Source organism: Scyliorhinus canicula, chromosome 14 (assembly GCF_902713615.1).
Source record: "Scyliorhinus canicula chromosome 14, sScyCan1.1, whole genome shotgun sequence".
NCBI classification, from domain to species: Eukaryota; Metazoa; Chordata; class Chondrichthyes; order Carcharhiniformes; family Scyliorhinidae; genus Scyliorhinus; species Scyliorhinus canicula.
The window spans coordinates 74,762,135-74,786,189 of record NC_052159.1 but is presented as its reverse complement, the minus strand read 5'-3'; the positions used below and the strand labels follow the sequence as shown (position 1 = coordinate 74,786,189).

General features: G+C 51.0%; 1 protein-coding gene across 1 annotated transcript in view; it reads left to right on the top strand.

Moving 5' to 3' along the window:
- Window positions 1-1,399: 1,399 nt before the first annotated feature.
- The window catches only part of LOC119977693 (neuromedin-S-like), a 47,346-nt gene continuing 24,690 nt past the window's right edge, over window positions 1,400-24,055 (top strand). The window contains exons 1-3 of the mRNA XM_038818874.1: window positions 1,400-1,541; window positions 23,343-23,398; window positions 23,533-23,583. Of these exons, the coding sequence (XP_038674802.1) occupies window positions 1,427-1,541; window positions 23,343-23,398; window positions 23,533-23,583 (222 nt within the window). The 5' untranslated portion in view covers window positions 1,400-1,426. The remainder of the gene's footprint in view (window positions 1,542-23,342; window positions 23,399-23,532; window positions 23,584-24,055) is intronic.

Below are 24,055 nucleotides of genomic sequence, written 5' to 3'. Positions count from 1 at the left end.
GTGAGGCGAACACTTGGCCTCCATATTGGAGAATCGCCCCGGTGTTTGCCAAACATGCTGACAGCACAAAGATAGGTAGGAAAGTAAATTGTGAAGAGAATGTAAGGACAATGTAAGGACAAAAGGACATCGATTGGTTAAGTGAGTGGGTAAAAATCTGGCAAATGGAGTATAATGTATGCAAATGTGAAATTGTCCATTTTGGCAGGAAGAATAAAAACAAAGCTTATAGTTTAAATGGTGAGAGATTGGAGAGCTCTGACATGTAGAGGGATCTGGGAGCCTTAGTGCAGGAATCGCAAAAGGCTGGTATACAGGTAGTGCAAGTAATTAGGAAAGCTAATAGGATGTTATTGTTTATTCTAGGGGGAATTGATTACAAAAGTAGGGAGTTGTTCAGGACACTGCTGAGACCACATCTGGAGTATTGTGCACAGTATTGGAACCAAGGAGAAAATGCTGGAAAATCTCAGCAGGTTAGGCAGCATCTGTAGGGAGAGAAAAGAGCTGACATTTCAAGTCCAGGTGACCCTTTGTCAAAGCGTGCACAGTATTGGTCTCCTTATTTAAGGAAAGATGTAAATGAGTTAGAAGCAGTTCAGAGAAGGTTTACTGGACAAATTCCAGGAATGGGCAGGCTGGTTTACGAGGGAAGGTTGAAGAGATTAAGTTTGTATCCACTAGACTTTAAGAGAGTAAGAGGCAATTTGATTGAAACCTTTAAGATCCCAAGGGATATTGACAGGGTGGATGTGGAGAGGATGTTCCCTCTTGTCGGAAAGTGTAGAACTAAGAGTCACTAATTAAAAATGAGAGGTTACTCATTAAGACGGAGATGAGGAGATTTTTTTCCCTCAGAGGGTCATGAGTCCCTGGAACTCTCCTCCTCAAAAGTGTCTGAGTATTTTTATGGCAGGGCTGGATAGATTCTTGATTAACAAGGGGTTGAAAGGTTATCAGTGGACGGGAATGTGGGGTTGAGGTTACAATCAGATCAGCCATGATCTTATTGAATGGACCAACAGGCTCGAGGGGCCGAGTGGCCAATCCTGTCCCTGGTTGGTAAATTCCTATGATTTTACAAAACAAGAGGAAAATGTAGTAAGAGACATTTATATACAACGTCCCTGTGACTCGAATCTGTAATTTTGTGTAACATTTAATTAAACTCCCTTCTGTGTCATAAAGAAGTAGTTTTTGCAAACCTTATTAACTTTTTAAAGAATGGTTGGAGTGTGATCAGCGGGCATATTGCTTTCTAACTAAGAAAGCCGTGTCACTTTCTTTACGCGGCTGTTGGGATACCTGCTGAGCGCTGATTGGACATCTTCGCACACAGGAACAGAAAAGGCTATAAATGGAGGATTTCTCACATCTGCTCGGTGAGTTTCCAGATTCATTGCAAGCACTGTGTGTGTGTGATACCATGCTCAACGACCGCCCTACAAATGCAATCCGGAGAGCACCAGGCAAAATCAGCATGAGGAGCGACTCTCAAATTCATCTTTTCCTGGTTTTCTGCTGTCTGCCTTTAAGTTCAGGTGTGTAAGTTGTAAAATAATACAATTAAGTTGATAAAAATGCATGGAAAATGTGGACCAGTCCTTTTTCAATGGTCTTAAAGTACAAATGTTTCGCAATAAAGTTAAACTTATTTTAGAATGGAAAAATGTCATACCTTGGCTGTAAGTTAATTCAAATTGTGTGTGGATAACGTGTTATTTACTCTTGCGTGTAACTTTGCCATTTTAGACTTCGTTGTTTCGTGGAAATATGTCAGTGTTATCACTACAACAGTTTGGATGGTTTAAATCAACGATAGTTATTCAATATTTATAAAATGGGGGGGGGGGGGGGGGGGGGGTTGATCAGCGATTTTGTGGTTAAAATTAGATTTAAGGTTTGTAACTTCATCGGACCATGTGCAGGAGCGATGGGCTGAATGGCTTCGTTCGGAATTTTAGCGATTATATGTAATCCTTTATGGTATTATGTTTCTGATTTGGTTCCGTTCAAGGTCTATGCCGTTCAAAGTTCAAAACACGGTCGGATAGTTCCGTTTTTTGCAGGACTCTGATTTGCAAAACTGGCTTAATTTGTGGATTCGTTAATAATCGATAGTCATGGACATTACCGCTCAGATAAAAATGATTGCAGCAATGTTTTTAATATTAGCAAGAGTGGAAGCTTTGCCAGCCATGAAAACTGCCCAGGTGTTCATTTCATCTGCTTTTAGGATATGGTGTGATGCGAGTAATTCATCTAATCTCAAATCACAAATGTGACGAATCCTCTATATGAAAGTCTCAATACACTCATTTTAAATACATTCTTACTATTTTAAAGTTGACTGGATACTAAGTGATATCAAAAATGTTAAATATATTCTCAAGCTCTTCTAATTTAATAACTGTTTGGTGATAAACATCATAGTGTCCATAATAATCCACACACAATATTGCTCTTTCCAGAGTGGACAATATTTGTTCCTGGTGGGCGAATACAAATATTGGTCTTTAAATTGCACTGTTGGGATAACGGGTAGGATTCCTTACACATTCATCTGCAGGAACTCACCAAGGTTTTTAGGCAGCACATAGAAGTACAAGGGCAGCAGATATCTGGGAACACCATCACCTGGAGGTTCCCCTCCAAACCACTCACAATCCTGACTTGGAAATTCTTTCACAGTCACTGGGTCAAAATCCTGGAAGTTCCTCCCTAACAGCACTGTGGGTGTACCTAGACTACAGATGGACTGCAGAGGTCCAAGAAGGTAAATCACCACCACTTTCTCAAGAACAACCAGGGATGGGCAATAAATACTGGCCTAACCAGCAAAGCCCACAACCCTGTGTTGTTCCTCGTGTCTTAATAAAGCTCGTAGTCTCAAATGTGGAGAAGATGCTTTATTGTGAATTTGTTCTCTCTTCAGAGCTTAACTTACAGCTACCTCAAATGCTGCCTGCTTGTGTGTCTGTGTCCTGCTACGAGTTCTGCCTTCCGTGAAGTGTGTCCTCACTTTCTGTCCCGGTGTATTTATAGCTCTCCCGTACTCCCTCTAGTGTTTGCTCAGTTGTATTGCATCTAGTCAAATCTACGATCACCACTACGATCACCACAAACCCAGAAGTTAGTTTTGAAAAATTCTGCACTTCAAGCAGAAGGCCAAAATGGGAGTTTTCACTGCAGAGACATATTTCGGACCAAGGTATTAACATTCTTTTTTAAAAAATGTTTTTATTCTCCATTTTCACATTTTCCTTCAAAATTCTTCCCCCCAACTTTCCACCCCAGCTAGACCCTTCGGACCCTGTTCTGCCAGGCTCCAATGGCCGCAGCCCCCCCCCCCCCCCCAACTCACCCCCGTTCACTGGCCGGCTTAAACCGGCCAGCGTGGAGGCCCCCGCCCGGGTCTCTTTCTACCTTGCCCGGCCCCAGGAAAAACCCAGAAGTCCCCTTTAGCACACAAACCCCACATACACACCCGCACCCCAAAGAACCCTCATTACGACTGAAAGTCCCATTTCTACCCTTGTCCAAATATATACAACGTTGGCTCCTATAGCCCATACACCAGCACGCAGTGAAACAAAAAAAAAGAAAAAATACAGTCATGAGGCTACATCGGTACATGACCATTTCTCAATTCTGCCACAGTCCTTCTGCCTTCGCAAACTCCTCCACTGCTTCCGCCGACCCAAAATAAAAGTCCTTGAACTTGTAGGTCACCCTCAGTTTCGCTGGATATACAATGCCGCACCACACCTTGCTAATGTACAGTGCCCTCTTCGCCAGGTTGAAGGCAGCCCGCCTTCTCGCCAGCTCCACCGTAAAGTCCTGGTATACATGTATACCAGCTCCAGCCCACTGCACCACCCGCTTCTGATTAGCCCAGCACAGGACCTTCTCCTTTACACTGTACCTACGGAAGCACAGAGTCACTGCTCTTGGCGGCTCACTGGCCTTTGGTTCAGGCCTCCACGACCGATGAGCCCGATCTAGCTCATATAGGGACGGATCCTCCCCCTCCCCCAATAGTTTCGCCAAAATCGTGGCAAATTACTCAGTCAGCCTCGGGCCTTCCACTCCTTCGGGCAGCCCCACAATCCTCAAATTCTGTCGCCTGGATCTGTTTTCTAGGTCTTTCATTTTGCCTCGCAGATCCTTGTTGATCTCTATCACCTTCCGCATCTCCTTCACTGTGGTGAATCACAATCCTAGTAATTCACACTGTGTTATATTGTATGTGTTGTGTCTCTGTAAGCTCGGTATATGAGCAGTTGCGCGGCTCTGCCCATAGGGGGAGATGAGGAGTTTGTACTGGGCTCCACCCTTGGCTTCGCCCATGGCTCCGCCCATGGCTCCTCCCACTAACTGGAAGTATAAAGATCTGCAGTTGTGAGCCTGCTGCAGTTCATCTCATCGCAGGCAGGCTCAGTTGTAAGACTATTAAAACCACTGTTCATTTCCAACCACGTGTCCTGTGAATTGATGGTCACATCAATTTAATAGTCTTAGGAAACTTGAAGAAAGCGACGATGGAATCAGCCCTCAAACCTGATCGACTAGAACTCGACCCGCAGGCTGCAGAGGCGAAATAAATCTTTCTACACTGGCTCAGATGTTTCAAGGCCTACCTGGCTGAATCAAGCACATCAGAATCTACAGAGGAGCAGAAACTCAGCCTACTGCACGCAAGGGTGAGCCACTGTATCTCTACTCAACTTAACAGTATTACCTCGTATACGGAGGCCCTAGCCATGCTAGATTGAATGTACGTGAGGCCCATCAACGAGGTCTACGCGCGCCATATTTTTACGACCCGCCGCCAGCGCCCCGCGGAGTCGTTGGATGAATTCCTGCGGGATTTAAAAGCTTTAGCTCGGGACTGTAATTACCAAGCTGTATCAGCCGGACAGCATATGGAGCTCACTGTCAGAGATGTGTACGTGGCAGGGCTCAGGCCAAACTATGTGCGCCAGCGGTTGCTTGGAAAAGGGGCCCAGAACTTGGAGGACACTGTAGAGTTGGCTACTGCCATGGAGGTCTCGTTTCGCAGCCTCGCCTCGTTCCCCGCGGACTAAGCGACCCCATCCTGGGCCCCTGACCAGCGACTGCCCCAGGCCTGCGCTGCGCGGCCACCCACCCACTATGCAGCCCCAGTGTGCCATTTTTGTGGACAGCCCTAGCACCCATGGCAGTACTGCCCGGCCTGCAACGTGACCTGCAGCAGCTGCGGTCGCAAAGAACACTATGCCCGGGTCTGCCTGCCGAAGAAATCCCCCTCTCCAAACTCTCCCGCAGCCCAGAGCACTCATTTCCAAAACTCACAGGCCTGTAGGCCCCGAAATGCTGCGGCCTGTACTCCGACTCTGCCCCCACCCGACACGTGCGACTCATGGGGGCCGCCATCTTGGCAACCCCCCACCACGTGCGACTCATGGGGCCGCCATCTTGGGCGCCATCTTCCTCGCCGCCCGCCACGTGCGATCCACGGGGGCGGCCATCTTGGGATCCATCCTCTTCAAACTCTGAAACCGATCTCAAAGACTACGAACTCAGAGGACAGTCATCACGGGGAAACTCCAGCACAGCTGATCGAGCCGCCGACTACCCGCAACTCAGCACGGTCACGTTGGACCAGTCGCGTCCGAAACACCTCCGCAACTCAATGATGACCGTTAAAATCAACGGGTACAGGACACTGTGCCTCTTTGACTCCGGGAGCACTGAGCTTCGTACACCCAGATCTGATAAGACGCTGTTCACTCCCTATTTTCCCTGCATGGCAAACTATCTCCCTCGCTTCGGGCTCACACTCCGTTCACCTCCAAGGGTGCACCACCGCGACCCTAACGATCCAGGGCACTAGCTACCCGAACGTCTAGCTATACGTACTCCCCGAACTCTGCGCCCCACTCTTACTGGGACTCGACTTCCAGTGCAACCTCAAAAGCCTCACACTCAGCTTCGGCGGGCCCTTGCCCCCACTCACTATCTGCAGCCTCGCTACGCTAAAAATCGACCCCCCCTCCACTCTTTGCCAATCTCACGCCGGACTGCAAACCCGTAGCCACTCTCAGCAGGCGATACAGCCTGGAGGACAGGATGTTTATCAGAACCGAGGTCCATAGGCTCCTACATGAGGGGATCATAGAGGCAGTAATAGCCCCTGGAGAGCTCAGGTGGTGGTCGTCAAGACCGGGGAAAAATTCCGAATGGTAGTGGACTATAGCCAAACCATTAATCGGTTCACGCTCCTCGATGCATACCCCCTCCCCAGGATTGCAGACATGGTGAATCAGATCGCCCATTATAAAGTCTTCTCCACGGTGGATCTGAAGTCTGCATACCACCAGCTCCCAATCCGCCCGGAGGACCGCCACTACACGGCGTTCGAGGCCGACGGCCGCCTCTTCCACTTCCTACAGGTTCCCTTTGGCATCACGAATGGGGTCTGTGTTCCAACGAGCAATGGACCGAATGGTGGACCAGTACGGGCTGCGGACCAAGTTTCCGTACTTGGACAACGTCACCATCTGCGGCTATGATCAGCAGGACCACGATGGTAACCTCCATCGATTTCTCCAGACTGCCCAGAAACTCAACCTCACTTATAACACGGAGAAATGCGTTTTCCGCACGGCCAGGCTAGCTATCCTCGGCTATGTCGTGGAAAACGGAGTCCTGGGCCCCGACCTGGACTCTCTCTCCCTCATTGTCCCAGGGCCCTCAAAAGGTGCCTGGGGTTTTTCTCATATTATGCCCAGTGGGTCCCTCAATATGCGGACAAAGCCCACCCTCTATTTAAGGCCACACTCTTTCCTCTATCAGATGAGGCTCACTAGGCCTTCACCTGCATCAAGGAGGACATCGCCAAATCGGCCATGCGGGCGGTGGATGAATCCGTCCCTTTCCAGGTTGAGAGCGACGCCTCAGAGGTCACTCTCGCAGCCACCCTAAATCAGGCAGGGAGACCAGTCGCCTTTTTCTCCCGAACCCTCTCCACTTCGGAACTTCGACACTCCTCCGTCGAAAAGGAAGCACAAGCCATCGTGGAAGCTATACGTCACTGGAGGCACTACCTCGCAGGTAGGAGGTTCACCCTCATCACCGACCAAAGATCGGTTTCCTTTATGTTTGACAACTCAAAGGGGCAAAATTAAAAACGATAAGATCCTACGGTGGAGGATCGAACTCTCCACCTACAAGTACGATATCATGTACCGACCGGGGAAGCTCAACGAGCCCCCAGATGCCCTGTACCGCGGCACGTGCGCCAGCGCGCAAGACGACCGCCTGAAAGCTATCCACAATGACCTCTGCCACCCGGGGGTCACCCGGCTCGCCCACTACGTCAAAGCCCGAAATCTGCCTTTCTCCACCGAGGAGGTAAAAGCCATCACCAGGGATTGCCCGATCTGTGCGGAGTGTAAACCGCACTTCTATAGACCAGACAGGGCCCACCTGGTAAAGGCCTCCCGGCCCTTTGAACGCCTGAGCATCGATTTCAAAGGGCCACTCCCCTCAACCAATCGGAATGTGTACTTCCTAAACGTCATAGACAAGTTCTCCCGCTTCCCCTTTGCTATCCCGTGCCCCGATATGACCTCCCACACAGTCATCAGAGCTCTGCACAGTGTCTTCACTCTGTTTGGTTTCCCCAGCTATGTACACAGCGACAGGGGTTCGTCCTTTATGAGCGACGAGCTGCGTCAGTACCTTCTCGACAAGGGCATTGCCTCGAGCAGGACTACCAGCTACAACCCCAGGGGGAACGGGCAGGTGGAGAGGGAGAACGCGACGGTCTGGAAGACCGTCCTCCTGACCCTCTGGTCTAGGAAGCTCCCGGCGCGCTCCATGCTATTAGGTCCCTCCTATGTACTGCCACCAATCAGACCCCTCGCGAGCGGCTATTTGTTTTTTCCGGGGAACTACCACGGGGGTTTCGCTCCCAGCATGGTTGAAGACACCGGGCCCGGTTCTCCTCCGGAATCACGTCTGGACCCACAAAACTGATCCACTCGTGGAGAGAGTGCTCCTACTCCACTTGAACCCCCAATACGCGTTCATTGAATACCCTGACGGCCGTCAGGACACTGTTTCCCTCCGGGACCTGGCGCCTGCAGGATCCAACTCCGACACCACTACCACCAAGGCGCCCCTCACACTACACCCCATCCAACCCCCCGCGCCCGGCGCCCCCACGCCTGCAGGTTCACTGCCTGTGCAACGCGCCCCCCGCGCCTATGGATTTCCGGCGCTCCCCGCCACCGCTCGAACCAGTCGGGTACGAAGCTCGGAACGAATCACCCCCGGAGTCCGCCATGGTACCCTCGCTGATCGCCACCACCCAGCCACCAGAAGAGGCTACAACCCCGGTGCTTCGTAGATCGCAGAGGACGACTCGACCGCCGGACCGACTCAATTTGTAAACCAATCACCCCCGCTGGACTTGATTTTTGTACAGGGGGTGAATGTGGTGAATCACAATCCTAGTAATTCACACTGTGTTATATTGTATGTGCTGTGTCTCTGTAAGCTCGGTATACAAGCAGTTGCGCGGCTCTGCCCATAGGGGGAGATGAGGAGTTTGTACTGGGCTCCACCCTTGGCTCCGTCCATGGTTCCGCCCATGGCTCCTCCCACTAACTGGAAGTATAAAGATCTGCAGTTGTGAGCCTGCTGCCAGTTCATCTCGTCGCAGGCAGGCTCAGTTGTAAGACTATTAAAACCACTGTTCACTTCCAACCACGTGTCCTGTGAATTGATGGTCACATCATTCCCCATCGAGGTAAGTTGATCATGTGCTGCTGTCTCTTCCACTGATAATGTCTCTTCCACTTCCTCAGCACCTCGCCTTGCTCCCGCCCCTCCGCCACTGCGCTCACCACCGCCGTCCTCACTGGGGTAATTGCCTCCACCTGCGCTTTCAAAACCGCCCCCATCTCCTTCCTCACTGCCTCCAAGTGTTTTGTAAACTGCCTTTCGACTTCCACGGCCATCACCTTAGTTATTTCTTCAGCCGTAAACAATGGGGCCTCCCCTGGTGCTCCAGCCTCCATTTTCTTTACTGACACCACGGTGATCATTCCACTCCCCGACGGACTTTCAGCCGCTTTTTTCATGGTCGTTTTTTTGTTGATCTTCAACATTTCCCCTCCCTGTGCTGTCTCCCGACTTTTGCTTCCTCCGCTGCCCTTAGGACCGGGCGTTACCCCTTAACGATGCCGTTCCCGAATGGGAGCCCTCCAATGCGCGGCTGCCTCCTGCCCGCCATCATCGGAAGTCAGGTATTAACATTCTTATGCATTTTACCACAGCATAACATCAAAAGTTTGTCTTTCATATACCATAAACTGAGGCACCATCTACTTTAGGACTGGTTTAGCACAGTGGGCTAAACAGCTGGCTTGTATTGCAGAACAACACCAGCAGCGCGGGTTCAATTCCCGTACCGGCCTCCCGAACAGGCGGCGGAATGTGGCAACTAGGGGCTTTTCACAGTAACTTCATTGAAGCCTACTTGTGACAATAAGCAATTATTATTATTATTATTATTAATTCTCCAGTGGATAGAAACAACCCCACAGCACTATTTCCAATAAGAACAAGTAAGCTATTCCCAGTGTCCCGGCCAATATTTATCCCTTAATCAACATAACAAAAACAGCTGATCTGGCTGTTATCACATGATGTTTGTGGAACTTGCTGTGCACAAATTAGATGCCATCTTCTTTTTACATTACAACATTGACGAGATTTAGAAAACACTTCAGTCGCTGTGGGGCTGCCATTTTCCACAAGTGTTTTATTGTCTGATCAATAATACAGACACTAGTCACACTTCATTAACACCATTTCTACATTTAACCTTTGGGCACCAGCAATGGGGCAAGTAAGTTGTATATAAGTGGAGCAATATTTACCAAAGGTATAAGATACAAACAAGGAAATTATATGTGTTTTGGTGTAGCGGAGACACTGCCCTTGGAAAAATAATTCTGCCCTCCAATTGAGTTTTTCAATAATTTGCACCGTTGACATTGCTTGATATAAATGGTCAATCATTTTCCTTTAATTATTTTAATTAAATAAAATATAGGCTTGAATATGAAGCAGTCTTCACCATTTTACGCCTCTACTCTTATACTAAAATTATCAAGTGAGAAAAATATACCCCTGCTAATCAAAACATTAATATATGGAGCTCATGACTGGTCATGTGATCAAAATGTCATTTAACTTTTTTCCAGGGTTTCCAGTCTTTCCATTGGTTACAGAGGATGAACAGGAAGCATCCTGTGGAAATTCACCTGGCTGGTGAATTTGTATTGCAAGTTATGGCTACAGAAGCTAATTTAGCTTTTTTCCCTTCGGCAATATAGCCCATTTAACATCCACTTTGGCCAATTGTTTGTCAGCTTTGGTTGTACTCATCTCAAGTCAGGAGGTTGTGAATTCAGGACTTATTCAAAATTTGTACAAGTAATCCAGGCTGACAATTTGGTGAAGTACTGAGCAGATGCTGCCTTATTGGAGATGTATGCACCTATTCGTATTGACCTGAATATGATTGATCTTTATTGATTCATGCTGCTTTATCATTTTAAGTACATACTTTCCATTTAACAGCATCCCTTTCAAGGGTATGTTGGGAATGGGTGTCAAATATTGGGTATCTATCAATTTACTGATAGGCAGCCAGCACCTCTTAAAGGGGAGATGAATTCTTACTGCACATAGCAAAAAAGCATTTATGGAATTGGATCAATACCTGATGCATCAAAACAGTTACAAGGTTCCTGGTTTGTATCCCTTGACGTCCATGGCATATTTTGCTGATAGGAGGCAAGAAGGCCTCCAGCTATCTGTTGTGATGGGAATACGGAGATCACAGAATGTCAGGAACATATGAACCCAGGACATTCTGCAATGCTGGAAGAACTCTTGCAACACCAGGTTAAAGTCCAACAGGTTTGTTTGGAGTCACTAGCTTTCGGAGCGCAGCTCCTTCGGGTGAGTATAACCTGGTGTTGTAAGACTTCTTACTGTATCCAACCCAATCCAACGCCGGCATCTCCACATCATGCTAGAAGAAGTTCAATGATCTCACTGCAATTGTTACGGTGGTCATAAACAGGTTGGACATTCAAGCAGTGGAATCTATTTCTATTGAATATATTCCAAGGTGGGGAAGGGAAGCATGCCAAGCAGGGTGGAGCTATTGTATGACAGTTTTATCCCAGAGAAGCCTGCTGTGTGTCCATAACCTAATGATGCCTTGCTCTGCCTATTGGGTATGGAATGTTGATGTTCCTCCTGGTTTGCTGAGCTGTGGTGAGTCATTGGCAGTATTGTCCATGCCCTGGTTTGAGGCTCGAGTTCTGGTTTCAGTAGATGACAGCCTCCTCGCTGAAGTGAAGATTGCACACATTGTGCTTGGGTGACGTTGAGGTTTGAGAACTATTCCCTGAAGACTCATTGTGTGTATGGACTCGCATGAAGTGCTCTAATCCTTCCTGTCCTCCAGGCTGCACTACCTTCTTCACCTTTTCACTTAATCTGCCCAAAATACAGATTTACTAGTCCAGACTCTTGACTGTAATAATGTTATTTTAAGACCGACAATGTAGCCCAGTCCCAGCACAAAATTCAGTTGTTGAATGCAGATACAAAGACAAAAAAGATCCAATAAGTTAAATCAGTAGCCAAGGCGAACAAACCAGCAGTTTACTTTGTATGGAGCAGATGAACACTTTAAATAGAATTCCTTCAGGCCCCTTGCTGCCCATTAACATCATAATTTATTTGGTGTGAGTAGTGAATGCAATAGCGAATTACAGTGAATCAAGCACATAGAATCTACTGTGCAGAATGAGGCCATTCAGCCCATTGAGTCTGCACCAACCCTTGGAAAGAGCACTCTACTTCAGCCCACACCTCCATCCTGTCCCTGTAACCCAGTAATCCCACCCAACCTTTTTGGACACTTAAGGGCAAATTAGCATGGGCAATCTACCTGTACTGCGCATCTTTGGACTGCGGGAGGAATGCGGAGCACCCAGAGGAAACCCATGCAGACACTGGGAGAGCGTGCAGACTCCGCACAGCCAGTCACCCAAGCTGGGAATCAAACCTGGGACCTTAGAGCTGCAAAGCAACAGTACTAACCACTGTGCTACCGTGCCACCCACATTGTTGTGGATTTGGAATCTGGGCGGGATTCTCTGATCCTGAGGAAGAGTGTTGATGCCGTCGTAAACACCGTCATGTTTCCCGACGGTGTCAACATGGCCTCAGGAGCAGCAATTGTGATCCCTACAGGGGGCCAGCATGACACTGGAGCGACCTACGCTGCTCCAGCTGGCGATGCCAGCGTTAGATGGCGCCGCAGGTCTGCGCTTGCGCAGTGGGGCTGGCGCCATCGCATGCATGCGCAGTGGGATTGCTGCGATTTCAGGTCGGGAGAGGTTTCGGGGCGCAGGGGGTAGCGGTGCCAGCGGCGGCCTGGAGTGGGGGGGGAGGGGGCGCGGTCTGTGTCTACCGACGGAGAGGGGGACCAGGGGGGTCATCAGTGGGTGTTAGGTCCCGCAGGGACACCATAAGTGGGGGGGGGGGGGGGGGGGATCTGTAGTGGGGGAACCAGCAGGTGCCAGATCCCGGAGAGAAACCGTGTCTTGCCTGCCGTCGGGTTGCTCGACTTAGGCGTATCGGGGGTTGCATGTAGTAGTCAACCCTCTCGACCAGGGCGTCCGTTTTATAGCTCCTCGCGTGCCTCCAGAGAAGAACAGGTCCCGGAGTCGTCAGCCAAGGTGGAAGCGAGATCCCGGAGGTGGACTTCCTGGGGAAGACAACAAGCGGTTGTGAGGGGTCTCATTCGTGGCCGTGCAGAGGAGCGGCCTAATGGAGTGGAGGACATCGGGTAGGACCTCCTGCCAGCGGGTGGTTGGGAGACGTCTCGACCGTAGGGCTAGAAGGACAGCCTTCCAAACTGTCGGGTGCATGCGGTCGGGGTCGGGACCTAGGACCCCATTTTCCACAACATAGCCAAGGATGGCTAGTCGGGTTTTGTGGAAAACGCATTTTTCCTTGTAGGCCAGGTTGAGGGCTCGGGTGGTCTGGAGGAACTTTTCGAGGTTTGCGTCATGATCCTGCTGATCATGGCCGCAGATGGTGACGTTGTCCAAGTACGGGTATGTAGCCCGCAAGCCGTACTGCTCCATCGCCCTCTGGAAGATGGAGATCCCATTTATGATGCCGAAGGGGACCCTGAGGAAGTGGAAGAGCTGGCCGGCTGCTTCGAAGGCAGTATAGGGGCGGTCTTTCGGTCGGATAGGGAGCTGGTGGTAGGCGGATTTGAGGTCGACAGTGGAGAATACACGATATTGAGTGATCTGATTGACCATCTCTGCTATGCGGGGAAGAGGGTACGCATCGAGTTGCGTGAAGCGGTTTATGGTCTGGCTGTAGTCCACGAACATCCGTTTCTTTTCCCTGGACCATACTACCACCACTTCTGCTCTCCAGGGGCAGTTGCTAGCCTCGATGACCACCTCTCCCTGTAAACGCTGGACCTCTGACTTGATAAAAGTCATGTCTTGGGCACTGTACCGCCGGTTCCTGGAGGCGACGGGCTTACAGTCGGGGGTGAAGTTCGTGAACAGAGAGGAGGGTGTGACTTTCAGTGTCGCAAGGCTGCATACCGTGAGGGGGGAGCAAGGGTCCGCCGAACTTCAGTGTCAGGCTTCGGTGGCTGCATTGGAAATCCAGACCGAGCAGCAGGTGGGCGCAGAGGTGAGGGAGGATATAGTGTTTGAAACAGGTGTATTCGGCCCCCTGGATCGAGAGATCTGCAATATAATACCCCTTGATTTGGACCGAGTGGGACCCGGAGGCAAGGGCTATGGTTTGGAACGTGGATAGGTGCGCAAGGAGCAGCGCCTCACCATTTCTGGGTGGATAAAACTCTCCGTGCTCCCGAAGTCGAAGAGGCAGGGAGTGTCGTGCCCATTTATCTAGACATGCATCATAGAATTCTCCAGGTGCTTTGGCCGCGTTTGGTCAAGGGTGATCGCTCCCAGTTGCGGGTAGTCCGAGTCCTCAGCTGAATCAGATTCACAAAATGGCCGCCACCGTCGGTCACACGTGCCGGGTCCAGAAGATGGCCACCCCCATGACTCGCACGAGGCCGATGATGCGTCAGAAAGGGGCGTGTTCTGTCGGTGCGCAGCCGCATTGCGAGGCCTGCGGGCCTGTGAGCCTGATTTCCAGGCCTGGTGATCTTTTTGTTTCTGGGCCCTGGGCCTGGCCAGGCAGACCCTCATAAAATGCCCCTTCTTACCGCAGTCGCTGCAGATGGCGGAGTGGGCTGGGTAGCGTGGACATGGGTGCTAGCCCTGCCCATAGCAATAGCACGGTGTACCCCCGGCCTGGGCGGGTCGCCGCTCAGCGCAGGCCCGTAGTGTGGCCAAGTCTGGGGAAGTCCGAGGGGGCTCGCAGGGTCTGTGGGGTACGTGCCTAGGTTGTGGCGGGCCACTTCCAGCAAGATGGCGAGCGTTACCGTGTCCTGGAAGTCTTTAGCTCCATTTTTGAGGAGTCCTTGCCTGATATAGGTGGAACGGATGCCGGTTCCGAATGCGTCTCGGATGTGCAGGTTCATGTGAACTTCCGCCGTCACATCCTGATGATTGCAGTTCCTGGCGAGCGTGGTGAGCTTTTCCATGAACTTGTCTAGCGTTTCTATCCTGAGCGCTGCCGGAGGTAGAGAGCAGATGCCAGACATGTACCTTGTTTATGGGTTTGACGAAACGCTTGCGTAGGACCTCGACCACCTCGCCGTAAGTAGTCGCCTTCTCGGTCATGGCGGAGATTCTGTGACTCACCAGGCGTGGAGTAGGCGCAGCTTACGTGGCCCTGGGACGGGAGTCTCTGAGGATTCCAAGTAGGCCTCGAAGCAGCGGAGCCAGTACTTAAAAAATGTATTTTGCCTCCGGTGTCCGTGCTTCCAAGTTGAGCTTCTCTGGCTTGAGATCTGTGTCCATCCTAACATAGTTCTGCTTATTAAATTGTGGTACCCTCAATAACGACACAAAAGAGTAGAACGGTAAAAGAAGGCTTCCTAAGCAGAGAACTAGCCTGTTGCCGAGACGGGTGCTGACTGGGTGCCGCCTACAGGGCGGCCCCTTATCTACGACTTCCTGGTGGGCAGAGCCGGAGGCAGAGCCCCCAAGGGTTCCAAGCCCGGTTTTAAAGGGGCATCACCGACATGATAAGGGTACAGTAACCGTTCATCACAGGACACTTCAGGGCAATTTAGCATGGCTAATCCACCTAAACTGCACATCTTTGGACTGCGGGAGGAATGCAGAGCACCCAGAGGAAACCCATGCAGACACTGGGAGAACGTGCAGACTCCGCACAGCCAGTCACGCAAGCTGGGAATCGAACCTGGAACCCTAGAGCTGCAAAGCAACAGTACTAACCACTGTGCTACTGTGCCACCCACATTGTTGTGGGTTTGGAATCATGGGCGGGATTCTCTGATCCTGAGGCTAAGTGTTGACGCCATCGTAAACGCCGTCATGTTTCCCGAAGGCGTCAACATGGCCTCAGGAGCAGTAATTGTGATCCCTACAGGGGGCCAGCATGGCACTGGAGTGACCCACGCCGCTCCAGCTGCCGATGCCAGCGTCAGAGGGCGCCGCAGGTCTGCGCTTGCGGAGGGGGGCCGGCGCCAACGCACTCATGCGCAGTGGGATTGCTGTGATTTCCGCACATGCACGGTGGCACCCTTCTCTGCGCTGGCCCCGACGCAACATGGCGTAGGGCTACAGTGGCCGTGCGGAACAAAGGAGGCCCCAAGTCTAGAGGCCCGCCGATCGGTAGGCCCCGATCACGGGCCAGGCCACAGCGGAGCCCCCCCCCCAACCAGGCCGCCCCCGAATCCATTCCCGCCAGGTAAGACGAGGTTAGAACCGCGCCGGCGGGACTCTGGTTTTTTTTAGTATGGCATCCCGGGCTGAGAATCGGCAGGGGGGCCGCGTAGAGCTGCCCCCGACTGGTGCCACGCCGACAGCGCCATCGCCAATGCCGCCGATTCTCGGCTCTCTGGAGAATCGCGTCCCGGCGCCGGAACAGCGTGACGGGATTCGTGCGGCCACTCGTGGATTCTCTGACCCGGCGCGGGCTCGGAGAATCCCGCCCCATTTGTAAGCTAGACCAGGTAAGAACGGGAAAATTCCTTCCCTGAAGGACATTAGTCAATTAGATGGGTTTTTAGAGTAATCACCATCACTGAGGCTACCTTTTCAATTCCAGATTATTAATTTAATTTAAATTCCATCACATGGATTTGAACTCTTGTTCGCAGAAACTACATCTCTGGATTATTGGTCCTGTGATTTAACCACTGGCATAAATCCCTTTTGACGGTCCTTTTAATTGCATTGGATACCAAGAGGATTCTGATCCAATATGGCAGGCGGCACACTTCTAAAGCGGAATGAATGTGCAACTGCCAGTCGTATTGGACATTTAGACATCTACCATTACCTGAGGCATGAATCAAATAACTATTATCGCATTGCTGTTTGCAGAACCTGGTTATGTGCAATCTGGCTGCAAACTTTGAATTGCTTTGGGACATCCTGATAATAAGAAAATTGCTGTCTAAGTTTTTTCTTTCTATAAACAAAGATTGGTGACAGTTGGTGGACTTCCAACTCTGTATCATCTCGCTGAATACCTGGCACCGCTATTGGAGCTCCTAAAAAGGAAAATGATTGAGGAAGGCAGAGAGGAAAGCAGGAGGGTAGTTGCTCAGTGGAGGTGCACAATGGCATTCTCTTCTGTCTCTCTCTCTCTCTCTCTTTGCATTAACAGTCCACAACCAGTATCATAAAATCTTCATGCCATTCCTACTGATAGTGCCATCTGGGCTCTGTCCTATAGCATAGAATTCTCCTGTTTTTATTCCTCTGGATGTCCTCCTATGGAAGAAACAGTGGGGGAAGAAGTACTAGGTTCTTCTGGCATTGGTGCTGACAGTACTTCATCGCACACTGTGAAGTGTGACCAGGAGGACTGGCCTCCAGTGCCGGAAAATGGTCAATGATCTACACCAGGTGATTGGACACCAATACTCACCCTTCCCTGAGACCTTTCCAGCCCCATGCAAGCATCCACCCCCCAACTCTCCATGTGGCCCCCAACCCTTCCTTCACACACCCCCTCCCACCACGCGTGTCTCTTCAGGAAAAGTTCTCCCACAATCACCAGGAGTCACCCCAGACTGACGGTGGGATGCCAAACATAAAAATCCTCACGAAGGTCAAAACAACTGGTTGTTTCAAAAGCTGTTCCTGTTGTGGGTTAAGTTCTCAAAACAGCTAACTGGCATGGGTTGAAAGTTTCCTGATGTACCCTTTTCCCTTTTAATTTTCTATTATCTGAACTAATCTCCTTAGAAGTCACTCTTACTTACCTTCATTTTGGGTGCCCACATTTTAGGATGTAAGTGTGAAGTTTAAACCTCATTTCCTTCTTTGAAATTCTCACACCTTTACTCAAATCCTTGACATTCTGTTCTCCATTGTGGCACAGTGGTTAGCACTGCTTCCTCACAGCTCCAGGGACCCGGGTTCAATTCCGGCTTTGGGTGACTGTGTAGTGTGGTGAGATAACCACTGTAGTTATGTGTACTGCAGTAGGGGGATGTATGCCTGTACCTGTAATACAGGTTCCTCCGGTCAGCCCCTGCCGGCTAGCTCCGCCCACAGGGAGCTTATATATAAATGTATGAGAGCTGCTCAGACCCTTAGTCTACTGTTGCAGATGGAGGGACAACATCGTTCAGCAATAAAGCCTCTATTGTACTAGTCTCTCGGCTTTGAGTATAATTGTTAGCGCCACAATTTATTGCTGTACGATTTCCCAGTCACCATGGACATCAGAGTCAAGCCTGACCGTCTGCAGCTGGATCCGCATTCGCCTTACGCCAGAAAAGACTTTGATCACTGGCTCGCAGTCTTCGAGGCCTGCATCTCTTCAGCAGACCCTCCCCCGACGGAGGCTCAGAAAAAGCAACTCCTGTACTCCAGACTTAGCTCCAGCGTCTTTCCGCTCATTCGAGATGCGACCGACTACACCGCAGCTATGGAACTGCTCAAGGAGAACTATGCACCATCGGCGAACACCCTGTTTGCGAGGCATCAACTTTCTACTCGCGTCCAGCAGCCGGGTGAGTCGATTGAGGACTTCTGGAGGGCCCTTATACCTCTGGTACGAGAGTGCGACTGCCGGGCCCTCACAGCCACGGAACATTCTGATTTACTCATGCGCGATGCCTTCGTTACAGGCATTGCATCGGACCCCATCCGGCAACGACTGCTGGAAGGGGTCGCCCCCGACCTCGCGGCCGCAAAGGCCCTGGCGCTCTCCATGACGGCTGCCTCCCGTAGTGCGCACACTTACTCCGCTAGCCACTCGGCCCACCCGTCCTACCCCTCGTGGACCCCGCAAACGGCCCCCCCAGCAGCCGCCCATGCGCACTATGCCTGCGCTGCCCGCCGCACCGCACCCCCTGGGGGTCCCCACTGTTACTTCTGCGGCCAACAGAAGCACCCTCGCCAACGCTGCCCGGCCCGCACAGCGACCTGCAAAGCTTGTGGCAAGAAAGGCCACTTTGCAGCGGTGTGTCAGTCCCGGACGGTCGCCGCTATCGTGCCGCCGGTCCCCACGCCTCAGCCGCTCCCTCAATGGGCCCCGCCGTCCGCTTCCCCCGACCCCACGTGCGATCAGTGGGCGCCGCCATCTTTTGCCGCCACGTGCGCCCCATGGCGCCGCCATCTTCATCCACCACAGCCAATGGCGTTCCATGGGCACCGCCATTTTGTTCCGACCCCATAACGTGCGCTCCATGGACGCCGCTATTTTACCCACAGGTACTGCGGATGCCGCCATCGCGTCTCCAGGGGCCGCCATCACGGGACACGGGTCGCTACCGCTCCTCGTCGGACTCATCTGACTCAACCGCCGACCAACCACTGCTCGCCTCCGTTACGCTCGACCAGTCCCGTCCTCGCAACCTGGCACCCTCTTCCACATCGGTGCTGGTCAACGGCCATGTGACCTCCTGCCTCATCGACTCCGGGAGCACCGAGAGCTTCGTCCACCCGGACACTATTCCCTTGCGATCCATCCCGCCGACCGGCAGATCTCCCTTGCCTCCGGTTCCCACTCTGTCCCGATCCGGGGTTTCTGCCTGGTTAAACTCACTGTACAGGGTGTGGAATTCGACCGTTTCCGTCTGTACATTCTCCCCGACCTCTGCACTTCACTCTTACTAGGCCTGGATTTCCAGTGCAATCTCCAGAGCCTCACCCTCAAATTCGGTGGACCCCTACCTCCCCTCACCGTTTGCGGCCTCGCGACCCTCAAGGTCGAGCCTCCCTCCCTCTTTGCCAATCTGACTGTGGATTGCAAGCCCGTCGCCACCAGGAGCAGACGGTACAGCACCCAGGACAAGGCCTTCATCAGGTCCGAAGTCCAGCGGTTGCTTCGGGAGGGTATCATCGAGGCCAGCAACAGCCCTTGGAGAGCCCAGGTGGTAGTGGTTAAGACCGGGGAGAAGCACAGGATGGTCGTGGACTACAGCCAGACCATCAACCGGTACACGCAGCTCGACGCATACCCCCTCCCCCGCATTTCTGATATGGTCAATCAGATTGCACAGTACCGGGTCTTCTCTACTATTGACCTGAAATCCGCCTACCACCAGCTCCCTATCCGTAAATCGGACCATCCCTACACTGCCTTCGAGGCGGACGGTCGTCTGTACCAATTTCTGAGGGTTCCCTTCGGCGTCACGAATGGGGTCTCGGTCTTTCAGCGAGAAATGGACCGAATGGTTGACCGGTACGGATTGCAGGCCACCTTCCCGTACCTCGACAATGTCACCATCTGCGGCCATGACCAGCAGGACCATGATGCCAACCTTTATAAATTCCTCCACACCGCATCTCTCCTTAATCTCACGTACAACAAGGAGAAATGCGTGTTCCGCACAGACCGCTTAGCCATCCTTGGCTACGTAGTCCAAAACGGACTACTGGGGCCCGATCCCGACCGCATGCGCCCCCTCATGGAGCTCCCAATTCCCCACTGCCCAAGGCCCTCAAACGCTGCCTTGGGTTTTTCTCTTATTACGCCCAGTGGGTCCCGCAATACGCAGACAAGGCCCGGCCACTTATCCAGTCCACACATTTTCCCCTCTCGGCCGAGGCACAACAGGCCTTCGCCTGCATTCGATCTGACATATCCAGGGCGGGGATGCACGACGTAGACGAGACTCTGCCTTTCCAACTAGAGAGCGACGCTTCAGATGTCGCCCTTGCCACCACGCTGAATCAGGCCGGCAGACCCGTGGCATTCTTTTCACGCACCCTCCACGCCTCCGAAATTCGGCATTCCCCTGTCGAAAAGGAAGCCCAGGCAATCGTTGAAGCGGTGCGGCACTGGAGGCATTACCTGGCCGGCAGGAGATTCACTCTCCTCACTGACCAACGGTCGGTAGCCTTCATGTTCAACAACACGCAGCGGGGCAAGATCAAGAATGACAAAATCTTGCGGTGGAGAATCGAGCTCTCCACCTTTAACTACGAGATCTTGTATCGCCCCGGCAAGCTCAACGAGCCCCCAGACGCCCTCTCCCGAGGTACATGTGCCAGTGCACAAGTGAACCAGCTCCGTGCCTTGCACAACAGCCTTTGCCATCCGGGGGTCACTCGCTTGTACCATCTAATCAAAGCCCGCAATCTGCCCTACTCCGTCGAGGAAGTACGGACAGTCACCCATGACTGCCAGATCTGTGCGGAGTGCAAGCCGCACTTCTACCGGCCAGATCGCGCGCGCCTGGTGAAAGCGTCCTGCCCCTTTGAACGCCTCAGCGTGGACTTCAAAGGACCCCTTCCCTCCACCGACCGCAACACCTACATCCTTAGTGTGGTCGATGAATTTTCTAGGTTCCCCTTTGCCATCCCATGCCCAGATATGACGTCTGCCACCGTCATCAAGGCCCTGGATTCCATTTTTGCCCTGTTTGGTTTCCCCGACTATATTCACAGTGACAGGGATCCTCATTCATGAGCGATGAGCTGCGTCAATTCCTGCTCAGCAGGGGTATCGCCTCCAGCAGGACGACCAGCTACAACCCCCGGGGTAACGGGCAGGTAGAGAGGGAGAACGGGACGGTATGGAGGGCCGTCCAGCTGGCCCTACGGTCCAGAAACCTCCCAGCCGCTCGCTGGCAGCAGGTCCTCCCTGACGCGCTCCATTCCATTCGATCACTACTGTGCACCGCAACTAACAGTACACCCCATGAACGTGTTTTTGCCTTCCCTAGGAAGTCCACATCCGGGGTGTCGCTCCCGATGTGGCTCACGACTCCGGGCCTAGTCCTTCTCCGTAGGCATGTACGGCACCACAAGGCGGAACCCCTGGTGGACAAAGTACGCCTTCTCCACGCCAACCCTCAGTATGCCTACGTGGAGTTCCCCGACGGCCGCCAGGACACAGTCTCGCTCCGGGACCTGGCTCCCTCAGGTGCCGATCCCATGCCCACACCCCTTCCTGCGCCAACCCCAGCGCCCCCCTATTCGTCCCCATCAGGTCCATCCCTCATCCCCCTGCCCACCCTGGAGGACACGGAAGATTTCGGCTTGCTCTCGGAGTCATCCCGCCAGCAGCCAACACCGCCAGCACCTGCACCATCGTTGCCATCACCGCCTGTGCCGACGTCACCACCACAGCTACGCCGATCACAGCGGAACGTCCGACCACCGATTCGGCTCAACCTGTAACCTGCTAACCGGATGGACTCTTGATTTTCCTTGTTGGACCCTCTTGTAAATAGCATCCTTTGTATTAGAGTTACATGTCACCCCCGCCGGACTCATTTTTTACAGGGGGTGAATGTGGTGAGATAACCACTGTAGTTATGTGTACTGCAGTAGGGGGATGTATGCCTGTACCTGTAATACAGGTTCGTCCGGTCAGCCCCTGCCGGCTATCCCCGCCCACAGGGAGCTTATGTATAAATGTATGAGAGCTGCTCAGACCCTTAGTCTACTGTTGCAGATGGAGGGACAACATCGTACAGCAATAAAGCCTCTATTGTACTAGTCTCTCTGCGTTGAGTATAATTGTTAGCGCCACATGTAGTTTGCACATTCTCCCTGTGTCTGCATGGGTTTCCTCCGGCTAATCCGGTTTCCTCCCACAGTTCAAAAAAGTGCAGGTTAGGTGGAATGGCCATGCTAAATTGCCCCTTAGTGTCCAACTGGTTAGGTGGGGTTATGGGGATGGGGTGGAGGCATGGGCCAAAGAGTAGGTACTCTTTTCCAAGGGCCGGGGCAGACTTGATAGACCTCAATGGGCACATAATGTAGATTCTATGATAACCAACTTGCCTTGAGTAAACATCTGTTTATACAGTGTTGCTGGGCTTATCAACTATCAAAAGCACTAGTTCTATAAATATCTCTACCACTGCACAGCTCCCCTTTTCTTAAAAATATCCCTTTTGAAACATACAACCAGGAGAACACATTCCCAATTACTGGATTTCCTCGATTTTCATATAATCACAATTTACTGACCATCCAAGGAACATTAGTGTGTGCAAGATGAGAAAATGCAAACTGATGCACAAAGCATGAGTGACTAGGAGGTGCTGGAACATGAGGGAAATTATATAGCTGGCCAGAGTGTCAGGATATATCATCCGACTGAAGAGTGGGCACCACAGATCTCATCTGAGTCTCTTTTTTAAAAAGAATGATGCTTGCAGAGGATGCAGCATAATTTCAGGTATTGATCAAAATCAGTTGAGAAACAAACTTTTTGTGAACGCCTGCTAGACTTTTTCAACCCACTTCTGCTTTTTTGCAATGCTGGGCAGCCATTTATAAAGGTGCAATTGGAACTCAGCGTAAATTCGTTAGCAATAACGGAAGATGCGATATCTGATATCTTAATTCATTACTATTTCATTGAAATGTGTCTTCTCATTTAGGGTAGATGCTAAAGTAGATGGGAATCCAGTACAACACGTCACCTTTTCCTGGCTTCATCCACAAGAATACTGATGAAAAATCATAGGGAAACTTAGTTAGAAACTGCCTGTTGTAATTTTATCTCTAATATTTTTGTTTACTAACTTGGTTACACACTACTTCCCTATTCACTTGCCATGCTCCTATCTGTGAATGTTATATTTATTTTTAATGTGTGTTCTTTTTCCATTTGCATCTGTCACACTTATTTGTCCCCATTGGCAGGATCTCCATATCACTTCCAAGACTATTTTGAAGAATGGGACAATAACAGTGCAGAGGTAATATTAATGACTTAAATAAATGCTTGCTGGATATTACAGTTTATATTGCCTAACTTTAGCAATAATTTACAGTCTCCAGGGATGAGCAACACAATTTAAATGTACATGTGGTCTTGTTTTCTCCACTATAGAATTTGGCTTTGTGTTTCACTCACTGGAGAGCACTGCAGATGCAGCCTCAGGTAAAATAAGAACTTTTATTTGCTTCCTTGTCGAGATAAATGAGAAACTAATGTATTTAACTATAACCTGTCTGATGAATTACTTCCTGGAGATATTTTAATTGCAATAAAATAAGTGCTTTGTTTCTTATTGTTAGTTCAAGGCTGGTAACTACAAATCTTGTTTCCCTTCTGACAAAAACATGGTCAAACATTCTTTTGACATTTGCTACCGTTTGATCGCATTACATGAATAAGTATTTGGATAAGATATTGAATAGCTGCTGAGTCTTAACGTCCCTATAAAAAAACACACAGCTCTTTGCCCAGTGCGAAGGTATTGTGCTTTGCCTGTGTGTATCTGTGACTTACCGAATGCAACAAAGGTTTGTTGACCAGCAGATATTAGCCTTGTCCTCTGTGGTCTCTTAAAAGCTTCTGGAAGCAAAAAATAATGAATGCCATAGTAACTTTCAGAGTGACACAGATAGTG